Here is a 15556-nt window from a genome sequence, read left to right on the forward strand (position 1 = left end):
TAAGGCAGGGTCAAAATGGGGTGTGTGTATATACGTGCTTTTGTGTGTGTCTCTATGGGTGGGTGCACACATGCATGTGCTGCTAAACTCCTACTATTAGGAATAAAAGCAGAAGTATTAACCTAACAGTCTTCTGGTCATCATCTGGAAATGTCTGGGAATGACTGACCAGGGACCAGGATTATAAGAACTGTTAAGTTTGTTTTCTACAAAGGTTACCAGTGACTCTCTAAATTAAAACAAAAGGATCCCAGGGCTTATCTTTTTTTGTTGTTTTGTTTTGTTTTTTTTGCGGTATGCAGGCCTCTCACTGCTGTGGCCTCTCCCGTTGCGGAGCACAGGCTCCGGACGCGCAGGCTCAGCGGTCATGGCTCACGGGGCCCAGCCGCTCCGCGGCATGTGGGATCTTCCCAGACCGGGGCACGAACCCGCGTCCCCTGCATCGGCAGACGGACTCTCAACCACTGCACCACCAGGGAAGCCCTTATCTTTTTTTAAAATTAATTAATTTAGCTTTAAAATTTTTGGCTGTGTTCGATCTTCTTTGCTGCACGCAGACTTTAGTTATGGTGAGCGGGGGCTACTCTTTGTTGCAGTGCATGGGCTTCTCATTGCAGTGGCTTCTCTTGTTGCAGAGCACGGGCTCTAGGCATGCAGGCTTCAGTAGTTGTGGCTCACAGGCTCAGCAGCTGTGGCTTGCGGGCTCTAGAGTGCAGGTTCAGTAGCTGTGGCGTATGGGCTTAGTTGCTCCGTGGCATGTGGGATCTTCCTGGACCAGGGATCGAACCCGTGTCCCCTGCATTGGCAGGTGGATTCTTAACCACTGCGCCACCAGGGAAGTCCTGGGCTTATCTTTAAGAGCAGCAAGGGGTGAAACTGGACACTATAGTCCATTCCATTGCCAGGCTTGAGAAGAAGAAGAATGGACCTCAACAAACAAAAGAGTAGTGGCAGCTACTAAAGGAATAAAGGACAAGATGAAGGTCAGGGACCTTCTGCATGGAATCTGGTCTAAGTTTAATAGGGATCGTTAGCCATCAAAAGATCCATGTGATTGCCTGAATTCCCCCACCCTTACTCGGTCTTAAACAGTACACAAAACATGGAAAAAATTTTAACTTTGTCCACGTATATACTTAGGCTGAAGAAAGTCCTTTAGCCTCATTTTGCTCAGTAAAACATAATCTAAGGAATCAAAAGAGTCATAGGCCTATCAAGAATCTGATTGAATGTATGGCCCTCTTCACAGAAAAGAGCATACACAAGTTTCGTACAGAATTTCAGAGTTTATGGGTGCTTGGTTAACATAACCTCTAGCTTAGGGAGAAGCAGTTGGTTTACCTAATAGACTGTAAGGTTTTCAAATTAACAATCTTCGTAAGATGTGGGATGTCATGGATTCCCCAGAATCTACCCAGCACCTCTCACCTCCTTTGGGTGGTAGGTGTTATCTCCATTGTTGTTCATTCCATTTCTGGTAATGATCGCCAATTAGATTCAACAATATTATTCAGATGCCTTCCATCCTGGGTATTCCCAAAGCCACACACGATAAAGAGAATTTCAAACAAAATTTGGTGACATTTTTCTACATTGACCATTCTGGTCTATGAAATCCCTGATGCCCAAAGAGAGCTCTGATCCACGCACTGCATCTATTGCTAGTTTCTTTCATTCATGACCCTAAACACTGATGTTTTCTTTTAGAAACTTTTTCTCGGGTGAGTTTCCATTATTTTCTTTATGACTACCATACATATTTTAGATGCAACATACACAAAGGACATTTCATCAGCTTTAATGCTCTCTCCTTCAGCAATATGGCCATGGTATTAGGAGAGCTTCCTTGAATTTGCACAATCATTCCCTACTCAGTGAGCTTCTCCTCCCCTGTTTTAAGACAGGAAGTAGTTGGGTTATCCCATCACCATCACAGTTCTGTACTTGATAGTTTTTTCTCTTTCTCATGTGTAGATTCTGTCTGAAACCCTGACTCAGCATCTTCAGCAGACGATACTGTAGTCACTGAACCAATCCCCAGCCTTGACTTGTCTGTGGGAACTGCAGTGACATTTTGATCAAGGGGAGGAGATCTGGAAGTTATGTGGTTGAGGAAGGAGATAATCCCTAGGGGGAGAGAAGAATTCGAGGTGAGTTTCAAGAGACAGATGGCCTTTTGGCTTTTAAAATTCTAACTCATTCTTTAAATACTCAGCTCAAAATGCCTCTTTTCAGTGAAGCCAACCCTCTTTCCCCCAGCAGGCTTCCATTATCCTTCTGTGCTTCCATTTCATTATTGTACTTCTTACATGGTTGGAACGAAGCTAGAACCTCCTGGATGCAAATCATAGTTTCACTACTTTCTGTGTTGTCTTAAGCAAGTTACTCAACCTGTCTGTGCCTCAGTTAGTGGTAGAACAGTTTACTAATTCTAACTTTTCAGACTCCAAAATCCATGCTTTTTGGCCACGTCACGTGGCATGCGGGATCTTAGTTCCCCAACCTGTGATCCAACCCGTACCCCCTGCAGTGGAAGCACAGAGTCTTAACCACTGGACCGCCAGGGAATTCCCAATCCGTGCTTTCTTTACCATACCACTCTGCTTCTAGATGTATAAGTGTTCTTAACAGGAACAGCTAGTGTTTCTATTTCTCTTAGATTCCACCTCCCTTCCAAGAAGTGATTTCCCCTTCTATCCTTCTAGCATAAAGCAGGGAGGGGACTGACTCACCAGCAAACATGTATAAGAAGTCACTCCCCCAATTAATATGATAGGTCCATAGGAGAGCTGATTCCATGGCATCCCTAGAATGCCAGTGCACCTGTGCCAGAAATAGGATGAGGCAGAGGAGCAAGCAGGAGGCTAGGAGCAGAAGAAAATACGTCATATCCCTCAGTGTCTTCAATCTGCCTCGACAGCCACCCCCAACTCTTCGTCTACTTCCAGACACCATATTGTATAGAAAGGATCAAGAAGATAAGAATTCAAGGACTGACCAAGGTGGGAGAGAGAAGGGGCCTGGCATAAGTTAACTAATGGATGTTTTTGTGTTTTTTTGCAGTACGCGGGCCTCTCACTGTTGTGGCCTCTCCTGTTGCGGAGCACAGGCTCCGGACGGGCAGGCTCAGCGGCCATGGCTCACGGGCCCAGCTGCTCCGCGGCATGTGGGATCTTCCCGGCCCGGGGCACGAACCCGTGTCCCCTGCATCGGCAGGCGGACTCCCAACCACTGCACCACCAGGGAAGCCCACTAATGGATGTTTTATACAATAAGACAAGGCAGGTAGCTGGCAACTTGATGTAATAATGAAGAAGAGAAAAGGGACAAGAAAAAGAGGATGAAAGCCCACACAGAGGAACTATGTTCCCTCAACAATTTTACCATAGTATTACCCTGCCATCTAGGTCTGTACCTGAGATGAAGCTGAGCATGGATACCTTCAGATCCAAGTTAGGAGTCATTCTTCCTCTTCTAGGGAGGCAAGCTCTGAAGAGCCAGCCAAGAGCAACAAGTATGGTGAGGACAGAGATGAGGAAGAAGGCCCTGGAATATTGGAGGTAATCTGCCAAGGAGATGGAGAAAGGAAAGGCCTGGTTAGTCCAGTGGGGGACCTCTCCTTAAGAAAACCAGACAGAGTCTTAGAGAAGGGAGTGAAGACGAAAGAGGATGAAGCTGAGCTTGCTATGTGGCATCCAGGGCACAAATAAGGATCTTCTTTCCCAGTTCTTCATTGATACTTGGAATTTTTCACTATGAAGGCAAAACCTTCACTTTAGAACTAAAGGTAATATACAAATAGTTCTGGGTACATTAACACATTAACTTAGATGTAAACTAGCTTATAAGAGGTGTGACTCTAACATCGCAACACAAATTTAACCTTTTTCTTGTTCCTGATTCTAATTCTAAAAGTAATACATGTTCAATATCAGCATTGGAGAGACTAGAAAAGTACCTAGAAGCAGCAGGAATTCAGCCACAATCCCACTACCCAAAGACACCAATTGTTAGCATTTTATTTGGCTTCTTTCTGGTATTTTTCTATCCTCTGTACACAGTGGATATGATACTGAATTTCGTGATTTTTGAGAGGATTATATGGTAAGATTTTTCCCAGATCACCTGCTGTAAACATCATATTTAATAGCTACAAGATAGTCTATCATATCAACGCACTTTGCTCAGTGATTTTATCGCTGTTGGAGTTTGTTCCTATTTGTTTTTTCTCTTTCAAATGTATCTGGCGTGTACAGTCCCTGTCAGCCTGTGACTATAAAATGAAGTCACATTTACCTGAACTCCCATACTGTAATGATTTCAAGACCCAATTTACTGGACTGCAGGAATTTAACACCCCACAAATATCTCCTTTTTTTCCTGAGAGTCTCTCAAGGTCCCGTCTCACATGTGTTTGAGGACAGGTCTGCTAAAGTTATTTGGCTCCAATGCCCTTACCCTAGTGCCACAACACTCCTTCTCTCTCCTATCTCTTGGCTCCAGAGCTCTGCTCTCTTTGGCAGAAGAGGGAGCATGCCAACCCATACTTTTGGCTACCATATCCCTAAGGAATAGATCCTTCCCTTGACTTCCCCAGCAACGTTTTACAGATTTAAGAAATAGAGTAACTTACAATTACACATAGATGTATGTTTCTGAGATACCACGGATCCGCCACTATCTTCAATATCCTTTATAGCAGGGGTCCCCAATCCCCGGGCACCTGTTAGGAGCCGGGCCACACAGCAGGTGGTGAGCAGCAGACGAGCAAGTGAAGCTTCATCTGCCGCTCCCCATCGCTCACATTACCGCCTGAACCATTCCCCCCCTCGAAAAATTGTCTTCCACGAAACCGGTCTCTGGTGTCAAAAAGGCTGGGGACCACTGCTTTATAGGGTGCCTCCTGGTCTAGCTTATTTTCTGTCTCAGTGTAACAAGGGCCAGGTCATCCCTACCACTGAAAATTCTCTAAGCACTTCAGTGTCTAAGAATCCAAGTCCATCTTCCAAGTAACCCAGAGAGAAGAGTACCAAGCTTATCCCAGTTGACAAACTGCCTCTTAAGTCTTATTTTGTTCTGTAGAACACATCACTGGCTAACACAATCGATAAGTGATTTCCATTAAGAGAAATCACACTCCTACCCACAGAGGTCAGGTGCTATGTGGCCCCAACAAGTTAGCCACATTAAAACATGATAACCCAAGGGCAGCACGTTTTCTGAAAACTGGGTCATTCAGAATTAGCCAGTCAGAACCATCAGCCTAGACTGAGCTGCATGAAGCCCAGTGTGATAGGCATCTTTTGCAGTATTGAGCCCCCAGTCCCCCATGGGCCTTAGCAGTCCCTGTCTAGAGCCCTGGATCCTTGCCTATAGATCCCTTGACTATAGCTAGTAGGACCAAGGAAGGGCACCAATTTAACTCTGATCCTTGGATATCTGGATTTGGGACTGCTTGATGCTAATTTCCTCTTTTGCTTGCTTGAACCAAGAAGATCTAAAGCTGGCCTAGTATATCCCCTTTTTCAGGCACTTACATACTAATAAACAGGAAAAGCTGAGCTGTAGAGATAAAATAAAGCATAAACAAAGTTGAGTGACAAAGGAGCTCTGGAGAGACTGAGTGACTGTCTGGCTTGATTTTCTTTGCCTGAGATCACAGCCTCTTCTGGAATTCCCTGAGGTCCAGAAAACTTCCTGCCTTTGGGAGTCTATGAGATGCTTCTGAGTCATTATAAAGAAGTTCGCTCTTTAGCTTATGCTATTTCAAATGGGTTCTGATATTTAGAAAACAAAAGAGTACTAAGATATCCAGTCCAACGCCTGTCTAAGATATGTTACAGTCCAGTCTTTCTTCTACCACGAGGGGAAGAATGGACCTTCACGTTCTTCTTACAGTCTTCTCAGTCTTAGCTGCTCACCTCCTGAAAACTCCACAAACAAGATCACTCACAAGTCCACAGGAACAACTAAATATCTGCAGTGCCTCAAAGGAACCAAGTCTACCAGTCATAAAGATACGCAAAAAATTATCTAAGCAAACGAACTAAACACTTAGCTTCAGAGTCTAAAACAGCTGCATTTGGTTGACTTCATAGTCTTTTAAAATTCATGTAACAAAACAAAACAAAGGTCTGAAAGGTGAATTCAAGCCTCTACCTCTTGTAAGAGCAAATCCTATTTCAGCTTTTAAACAGCAATCTTTATAGCAGCTTACCCATTAATAAAAGGCCTTACTTGTATGTCTCAGTAAGAATAGAAAAGATCCTGGATGGATACCCAGAACCCTGGAGAGGAAGCTTTGAAATTTTCTTAGTATTTAGATTCCCTTGTAACCAGTTGGTACATCAGAATAAATCATCCCTACACAGCCTGTGGGTGTTTATTGTGTGATGGTTCCTGGGGTCCTGGCTCTGGACCAAAGACCTATGCTTTCTTCCCCCCCACTCTGCAAAAAGGACAGTTCAAGTTACTCTCTGTGGCAACACATTCTTTTACATTATGGTCTGATCTCACCTATGCTATGGGGGAAATTAGCAGAAAGGTCTGTTCCATGCTGTGACCTGGTAGTAAAAGTGAAGGATGGTGTCCTTTACTCGCATCCTTTCTTCATCCCATTACCAATAGCTACGGCACAGAGGCTATCAGTTATCTAGAACCAGGGGAAGACAGAGGCAGAGGAACAATGGCCTGAAGTAAGTCCAGGACAGAGGAACATGAGCACACATGTACTTGAGCCCACTTGAGATAGCCCCAGTGAAAGTCTCAGAAATGACTGGGGGGCTTCCCTGGTGGCACAGTGGTTAAGGATCCACCTGCCAATGCAGGGGACAGGGACACAGGCTCAAGCCGTGGTCCGGGAAGATCCCACATGCCACAGAGCAACTAAGCCCTTGTGCCACAGCTATTGAGCCTGTGTGCTCCAACTACTGAAGCCCCTGCGCCTAGAGGCCATGCTCCGCAACAAGAGAAGCCACCACAATGAGAAGCCCGCACACCACAACAAACAGTAGGCCCCGCTCTCTGAAAATAGAGAAAGCCCCCGCGCAGGAATGAAGACCCAATGCAGCCAATAAATAAATTTATAAAAAAAAAAAAAAAGAAAAGAAATGACTGGGGACTCCATGGGAGAGGGGGCTAAATTCTTGCAATCCAGTAGGTAAAAGTTTGAAGTTCTTGAACTTGGGCAATAATCTATTTGGGCAATAATAACATATTATTGTTACAGGCTGATGAGGCCTGGACATACTGATTATATTTGGGGAATTCCTTATGAGATCTGTATTGCAGACTGATTACTGACCCTAGAATTAGGACTAGTTAACACTGGAAACAGGGTGGATACTTGACTTACAACTGTGTACTTAAGGACTCACTTAGTTGACATTCTCCAAACGATTAACAGCTGGCCTCAAAGGTGAATTCAAGGCTCCAAGAAATAAACTGCTTTAAGTGACAACATTTCAAGATTCTGACTCATTAAAGATGTAAACAATAATCTCAAGGCCTGAGGTTTAGCCTGGGTTACATAAATATAATCGCAGCTTAATTTTTATGCCTATATCTCTCACTCCATTTCTCTAGAAATGGAATTAGTGAGTGTAAATCTCTGAATACACATAATCATATTGCTTTGGTTGTTCCTATTTATGTGTCCTCAGTGTGTATGGGAGTGTGCAGCATTGTGTATTACCATTTACAAATCTCTTTTAATGTCATGGCTGAAAAATCCTATCTCATCGTTCATTTGATTTGCCATTCTTTAATGGCTGACTGAGGTTAAAGTCATTTTCCCCATGTTTATTAGATATCTGTAGTTTCTGTTTTGTGAATTGTTTACAAAAAATTTATTTATTGGGGTATTTGTCTTTTTTGTAATAATAATTTGTATATAATATATATTAAGGCCATTAACCTTTTATCTTTCATATTTGTTGCAATTATTTTCTCTAGTTTTTATTTTCAGTTGAAGATGCAGTTGGATTCTCTGCCTGCCTTTGATTTTAGTTTCTTCCGAAGATCTCGCTTTACGATCCCACTCCTTAGTTCCAAATATAAAGCGTGAGCCCACACCAAATAAGTGATGCTCCACTTCAGGGTTGGGCCTAGGTTCCCCCTCCCCCCAAATCTGGGACTCCTGTTTATCTAAGAAGTGAAATAAACACTTTACTCATGTATGTTTTCTTTCCCAATACCTGTTCTTTGTGTAAATGTTTCTCTTGCAGATGTTGGGGAAACTCTTTAGTGTAGTTTTAGCTTTCCTGTAAGTCTTAGTTCTGGTTGAAAAACCTCATGCATATGGTATCTTCTAGCCCTAGACATTTACTTTTAAATATTATGTGTTGCAACTTCAGATTTACTTAAATTCACATAAAATTTGACAATTTATTCTCTAAATAGCTGGCATTTGTTATACTACATATCTGACATGCATTGAACTTCTCTTCTGTTGCTAGCATAAGAACAAACTGACCTTGAAAGTTAAATCTGATGGAGGTTGAGACACTTTGCTCTATCTCCCAGCTATGATCAATCACTTCTGTTTCTGCGAACCACATTAGAATAACAATCTCTTTGCATCACAGGAACAGATCATAAATGACAAACGAGTTCTTCCCAGAGGGTAAAGAGACTATCAACTCATAATTTGGGAGAGGAAACAACCTGGGGTAGAAGGGAGAAAGGGTACACCAAGGACACCAAAGAGAAGAACGGCCATGTTCACAATCTGGCTGAGATCCCTCCTAGACTTGGAGAGGTGAGGGGCAAAAGATCTTGGAGGAAGAAAGATGAAGGGCCATTGTGGCAGAAAACTCTGGAACTGTGGGGCCTGTGGCATTCAATTTAGTGGCACTCACAGGGTGGCTTGGGTGTGTGGCTCCAGCACAGCTCATGGTTGCATGAGATCCAGAGTCCTGCGTAGAGCTCAAGGCCATCGTTGATCACCAGGAACTGCACCCAGTTCAGTGGGGACATGCAGATCAGCATTAGGAGGCTAAAACCACAGAGGCTGCCACAGAACATTCGGATGTAGGTGTGTGTCTGATCCACATGCTGCTGCAGCCTCTGGGGTGGCATCAAGGCACTCGGATATTGGTTGGTAGGGAGGGTAGGCTACAAGGATGAGGGATGAGGGAGATATTGCCTACCCAAAAAGATAACCCTTGACCCCCAGGGTCTCCTGCTCTTTTCTGCCTCAAGTACCCCCACGTGGGTTCGATTGGTGGATAGCTTTCCCTACCCCTTCTATAAAAAACAAACATTTCTGGGTCATCTTTTCCCTATCTTTAGGACACTCTGTCTAGACCCGCCTTTAAACAAGTCCTCTTCAAAAAAAAAAAAACAAGTCCTCTTCTTCCCATCTGAACTACAATTGGGTACCTCCTCACCCTTTGGTATTTCCGGCACCCCTTGACTTTGGGAACCTTGGGACAGTAGAAGGTAAAGATTAATTGCTCCTTCCTCTCCATCTTGGCAGTCGGTTCACGTTCTAACTGCCACGGAACTTGTCTCAGCATGTCCTCATACACACAGACAGAATCCAAAGGGGTTGGAAACTGGGATCTATGGATCCCATTTCTCCTTCATACTCTGGGTCTGGTCAGACCAAGAAGAAATCATCACGTTCTAAGCATGTGCATGTATGTGTGATGCTCTTCACCCTCCTTCTCGGACTCCTCCTAACTCCTTTATTAAATAGATCCACAAATATTTTGTCACCAGTTGCTGTGTGTCAGTCAGGCTTTGTGATAGGTCCTGGGACATAAAGATAAAAGCAAATAAAAAAGGATAACTGATGTCTCCAGGACTCAATAGTTTGTGGTTATAATTTAAGATTATATGATCTTAATCTACCAAGATATATAAATACAAATATGTTTATGTATATAGATATATCTCAGCAGCCCAGAATTCATGTTCTTGCCCCAATTTTAAGTGGAAGACGCCAGGTGTGTCTCATAGGTGGAAGAACCAGTCTGTCAGCCATAGGCCTTCATTCGGCATCCACCTTTGTTTTCCTTTTTTGCTCTGGTTCCCCCTCTTCAATACCCTCTACCCATGAAGCCATTCAAGGGTACAGCCTCTGCCAAGGCCACTGCTGACACAGGGCCTGTAAAAATGCCAGTATCCCTACCCCAGGGGGCTACCAGCCAACGTGCGGAAAGCTACCCCTCAAGATAATACAGCAGAGTTGGGTTGTGTGTGGAAGTGAAGAGGCTGGCCTTTCCCTGGCTCCACAGCAGCAAAACATACACCCAGAGTATCTCAAAATCTCCTTCTTAAACAACTCTCTCAACATTGGTCCTAACTCCTTTCCCCACAAGGGCTCAAAATCAGTCCAAGATGCTGAACAGATGTCATCCTGTTCCACAGCGTGAACGTTGATTCAAACAAATGCCCGGCTGGATTACCAACTCTTGTTTTCCTAAGTTTGGGCTGAAGCAGAATGTCCCATCACACTTTTCTCCCAGGATACGCTCTCCCCACCCACCCCAACTGGTTGAAACCTATTCTTTATTTCAGCTGGTGGGAACGACTAGCTAGGTTACGTCCATGCTTTAGCAACATAGTCTTCCTTCTGCAAAAGTGTTACTTGACTCTCTGTCTCCTAGTACTTAGCCTGCTGCCTGAAAAGAATAGTATTTAATGTTGAATGAATGAACGAGCAATGCATTTTTATATTAAATACAGAGAACAGAACGTTTAGCACTGTCAGAGGGAAATTAGGGAAGGTTTACTGGAAAAGACAATGTCTTAGCTGGATTTTAAAGGAATTTGACAAATAAACAAGGGGAAGGGAATATGAAACCAAGAGAATAGTATGTCTCAAGGCAGAAAGCCATGAACACCATGAAGTTCTCAGGGCGCTAGAAGCAGGGTGGTTCTACTGGGTGCAAAATCAAAGATGAGGATTGAGGGTTGCGTATAGAGGTACGGGCTAGATCACAGAGTCTTATGCCATGCTATGCAATTACATTGTGAAGTTTTAATTGCTGGGATACTCTAGCCCTACTGGCATGATTATAAGAAAGACTTTTGCAGCTGCATCAAACTGACTTGTATGGCATATCTGTTAGATACACGTGTATGGCTAGAGAGCTAACATAGGCTGTGAACAGACAGGCCTGTGTTTCCATCCTGGTTGAGCATTTACTTAGTTCCAACACTTACTGGTCAAGTTCCTTGGGGAAATTTCCTTAACTTCACTGAGCTTCAGTTCCCTCATTTTTAAAACTGGGATAATAATCATTCCTGTCTCATAGACTTAATGTGAAGATGAAATGAGATAACACACATAATGCTCTTAGCACAGTGCCTTCATAACTGCACAATAAATATTAGTATTGATGGATATTGATATTATTGATAAATATACTATCAATGGTGAGCAATTAATACGTGCTTGCTAAATACTATCTACTATTATTATGTTTTAACTGTCTTTCCAAGATTGCTTGAGCATGGCCTTGGCACAGGCCACCGTGAGATAGATGAAATACTCGTGTTAATGGAAAGGATGCGTCACCCCTCACCCCTCTAGTAGCAGCACTAAACAAGCACATTACCAAAGAGATGATACTGATGTAAGGAGGTCATTTTGTGAACAGTGTCTGATTTGGCAAATGATGCAACCCTCTGGCTATTAAAGGAATGGGTCAGGCACCATTCAACTCCCAGGCCTATTTCAAGGCCTATTTCAGCACTACCAAAAAGGCAGATGATCAGGCCAGCTTGGAACTTGCTAGGGCCTGGGATGCATATGACAAAACAAGCATTTATTCACATCTTATGGCTGTGTATATTGTGATTCACCTACTTTAAAAAGCAATTTGGGGTCCCCAGTCTGTGCCACCACCTCCGCTTCCAGGCCGGTGGTGCCCCAGGGGAAGCATGGCCATGGACAGTGGACCGAGTGCTTTGAGCACAGAATGATACTGTGTGGAGATGCTGCAGAAACAATATCATGATGGCTATTTATGTTCCCTGCTGCTCCCTGCAGAATCCCAAAGCTCTGCTCTTGCATTGAGGGCCTTCGATGTGGAACTGGCTCAGGCTGATTAAAGACTCGGCCTCTGAGAAAACAATTGGACTGATGTGAATGCAGTTTTGAAAAAAAAACTGTGGACTAATCCGCCCCATCAGCCTGTGGCTATTGAAATACAGCAGGTCTGCACACCAGCAGAGCAGGCCCTGTTTCTGGGCCCCAGATTGACTTCACAGAGCCCCAGTAAGACGGAAAGCCAGGGCCCCACATGAAGGACTGAGAAGAAAAAGTCGATGGGAAGCTGCTGTCAAAAGACATAATCTGACCAAAAAATGGCTTCTCAAAATCATTGATGAAGGAGAAAAAAGTTTGGATGACACAGCATATCATAATACACAGAAACTGTACAGTTATGCAGAAAACACACAGAGTGCTCTTCCTTATTTAAGACTAGAAGTACTGGGTATAAAGGATCTTGGTGCAGGTCATGCCACAAGTCACCCTGGAAAAGCACAAGAATTGTCATATACGTAAGAGCAATGTCCTATCATAGTGGCCGAAAAACGGTGTTCCTTCCCTCAGAGATTTGTGTGTTTGACAAATACAGCACATGGTGTTTCACAAGAGGGTTTTCTACAGAAGAACCAATGATAAAAATGTGAGAGACATAATATACGTCATTACTAGCCGGGCATATTTGTACTTAAAGCATGCTAGGTCCTTCCACAAAGTGAAAGTGAAAACTTCCTGCCTTTCTTCAGGATGCTTTGGAGGACTATTTAAAGAAAATTCAATAGGTGGATTTTGATATATTCTACCCATCTTGATAGCAGAAAAATACATGACTTCCATTATCTTTGTATACTCAGTCATAGAGAAAAAGATATTAAAATAATTTTATGGTACTGAAAAAAAAAAGCAATTTTGGTTAGAAAAAACGTAATGTAACATCTTTGTGATCTTGAAGTAGACCAAGAATTTTTCCTTTTTTAAACAGGACACAAGGGACTTCCCTGGCAGTCCAGTGGTAAAGAATCTGTCTTCCAATGCAGGGGACGCGGGTTAGATCCCTGGTCGGGGAACTAAGATCCCCCATGCTGCGGGGCAACTAGGCCTGCGTGCCACAACTACTGAGCCCCGATGCCTCAACGAGAGAGCCCACGTGCTGCAAATTACAGAGCCCACGTGCTCTGTAGCCTGTGCACCACAACCAGAGAGAGAAAACCTGCATGCCACAACTAGAGAGAAGCCCATGCACTGCAACGAAGAGTCCACATGCCACAACTAAGACCCAACACAGCCAAGAAAGGAAGGAAGGAAGGAAGGAAGGAAGGAAGGAAGGAAGAAAGGCTAGCTATCAAAGCCTTATTTAAACAGGACATGAAAAAGCATTAACCACAAAGGAAAATTTTGACAAACTGAATTATGCTGAACTTAAGAACTTCTGTTCACCGGAAGATACCATTGAGAGAGTAAAAAGACAATCCACAGAGTGGGGTAAGATATTGCAACGTTTATATCTAACAAAGGGCTTGTAGCAAGAACATATTAAGAACTCTTACAAATCAATAGGAAAGAAAACAACCTACTAGGAGAATGAGCGAAGTCCTTAATTAATGCTTTGCGAGACATCAAAATGGGCAATAAACATATAAAAAGGTGCTCAATTTCATTAGTCATCAGGGAAATGCAAATTAAAACCACAATGCCATATCACTACACTTCCATCAGAATGGCTCAAATGAAAAAGTATGTGGAGCAACTGGAACTCTCATACACTTCTTTTGGTAGTGTAAATTGGTAGAATCACATTGAAAAACTACTTGACAGTATCTGCTGGAGCTGAATAAACACATGCCCTTTTCAATGTACGTAGGTACGCAAAAGAAAAGTGTCCTTATGTCCACCAAAAGATATGTATAGTGCTCCCAGCAACACTTTTTATAATAGCCCCAAACTGGGAACTGCCCAGTTGCCCAGCAGCAGAAGAATGGAAAATTGTGGTACATTCATACAAGGAAATACTGTACAGCAATATGAGTAATCTACAAGCACATGAAATATGGATAAATCTCATAAACGTAATGCTGAGCAAAAGAAGCCAGACACAAAAGAGTACATATGTATGATTCCACTCAAATGAAGGGCAAAACTGGCAAATCAGTGTTGTCAGAAGTCAGAAATACCCTTGGGAGAAAAATGACTAAGGACTAGGAGGGGACATGCAAGGGACTTTTGGGGTGTTGGAGATGTTCTATTTCTTGATCTGGGCACTGATTACCAGAGTTCTATATTTATGCTATACTTTAATAAAGAGTTAAAAAAATTAGATACATATATCGAGAATCTTTTTTTAAATCAAGAATCTTAAAAATGTATCTTTTGTCTTGGTAATTTCACCTCTAGGAATCTATAAAATCAATATTTTATTGTTATAGCTTATTTATATAACCTTATCTACTAGGACCTGTGCTAGGTGCTTTACATACATTAACTCACTTTTTTAAAAAATAAATTTATTTATTTATTTATTTAGGTTGTGTTGGGTCTTCATTGCATCTTCGTTGCTGCACACAGGCTCTCTCTAGTTGTGGTGAGTGGGGGCCACTCTTTGTTGCGGTGCGTGGGCTTCTCACTGCGGTGGCTTCTCTTGCTGTGGAGCACGGTCTCTAGTCGTAGTTGTGGCTCGCGGGCTCTTAGAGTGTAGGCTCAGGAGTTGTGGTGCACAGGCTTAGTTGCTCCGCAGCACGTAGGATCTTCCCAGACCAGGGCACAAAACCATGTCCCCTGCATCGGCAGGCGGACTCTCAACCACTGCGCCACCAGGGAAGCCCTGATTGGACAGTTTTATTAAGGACACAGGGCGTGCTTATCTTACTCTTGACTTTAGTGGAATGAACTCTATTGCTTTTTGTTTCATATGTACATTCATTTTCATGTTAAAAAAGTTTCATTCTATTTCTATTTCATCAAGATTTCTAATTTAGAATAGCTGTATCAAATTCCTTTTGAACCTCTAAAATATGGTCTTTCTTTTTAACCTATTTAACATAAATATTGCCTTAATACACTTCATATTGTTTAACTAGTTTTGCATTCCTGTAGTAAAATATGTTTGGACAGGATATATTATTCTTCTGATATACTTCTAGGAGTATTTGTTTTTATAGTTGGCCCAAGAATTATTTAGAATTTTAAAAGTATATCTACATGTTTAGATTTTTTTCTCCTCCTTAATTTTGATACATTATGGTCAAAGAACATGTCCTATAAGATTCAAAAAAGTAATGTTTACCTTTTTGCCAATTTTTCTAAATGTCCTGTGGACATTTAATAACAACGTATGAGACACAAAATTTTAAATGTATTTGTGGGAGATATAAGATTCTAAACCTATTATAATTAAGTTATTAATGATATCATTCAAGATGTTCCTATTCTTATTTTCTCTGCACTTGATAAAATATTCTCAGAGAAATGTTAAATGTCTCACTATGATTATAATTTTTTCTTTTCCCTTATATTTCTTCTGGTTTTTGCTTTATATATATATATATATATATATATATA

General features: G+C 42.4%; 1 protein-coding gene and 1 pseudogene across 2 annotated transcripts in view; one reads left to right on the top strand and one right to left on the bottom strand.

Annotated features, from left to right (window-relative positions):
* Positions 1–1283: 1283 nt before the first annotated feature.
* The window catches only part of TMEM202 (transmembrane protein 202), a 20186-nt gene continuing 5913 nt past the window's right edge, over positions 1284–15556 (bottom strand). The window contains exons 1-5 of one of the 2 annotated variants that reach the window (XM_024761793.1): positions 9390–9470; positions 8859–9114; positions 3416–3565; positions 2733–2864; positions 1284–2127 (exon numbers count right to left, since the gene is read on the bottom strand). In XM_024761793.1, the coding sequence (XP_024617561.1) occupies positions 1931–2127; positions 2733–2864; positions 3416–3565; positions 8859–9114; positions 9390–9470 (816 nt within the window). In that variant the 3' untranslated portion in view covers positions 1284–1930. Of the gene's footprint in view, positions 2128–2732; positions 2865–3415; positions 3566–8858; positions 9115–9389; positions 9471–15556 lie in introns of those variants that run through there. The other variant, XR_003005538.1, reaches the window with a different exon arrangement.
* On the top strand, positions 12038–12876 carry LOC112410957 (NADH dehydrogenase (ubiquinone) complex I, assembly factor 6-like; annotated as a pseudogene).

The sequence above is a fragment of the Neophocaena asiaeorientalis genome, unplaced genomic scaffold, assembly GCF_003031525.2.
Source record: "Neophocaena asiaeorientalis asiaeorientalis breed wild unplaced genomic scaffold, Neophocaena_asiaeorientalis_V1.1 scaffold54, whole genome shotgun sequence".
NCBI classification, from domain to species: domain Eukaryota; kingdom Metazoa; phylum Chordata; class Mammalia; order Artiodactyla; family Phocoenidae; genus Neophocaena; species Neophocaena asiaeorientalis.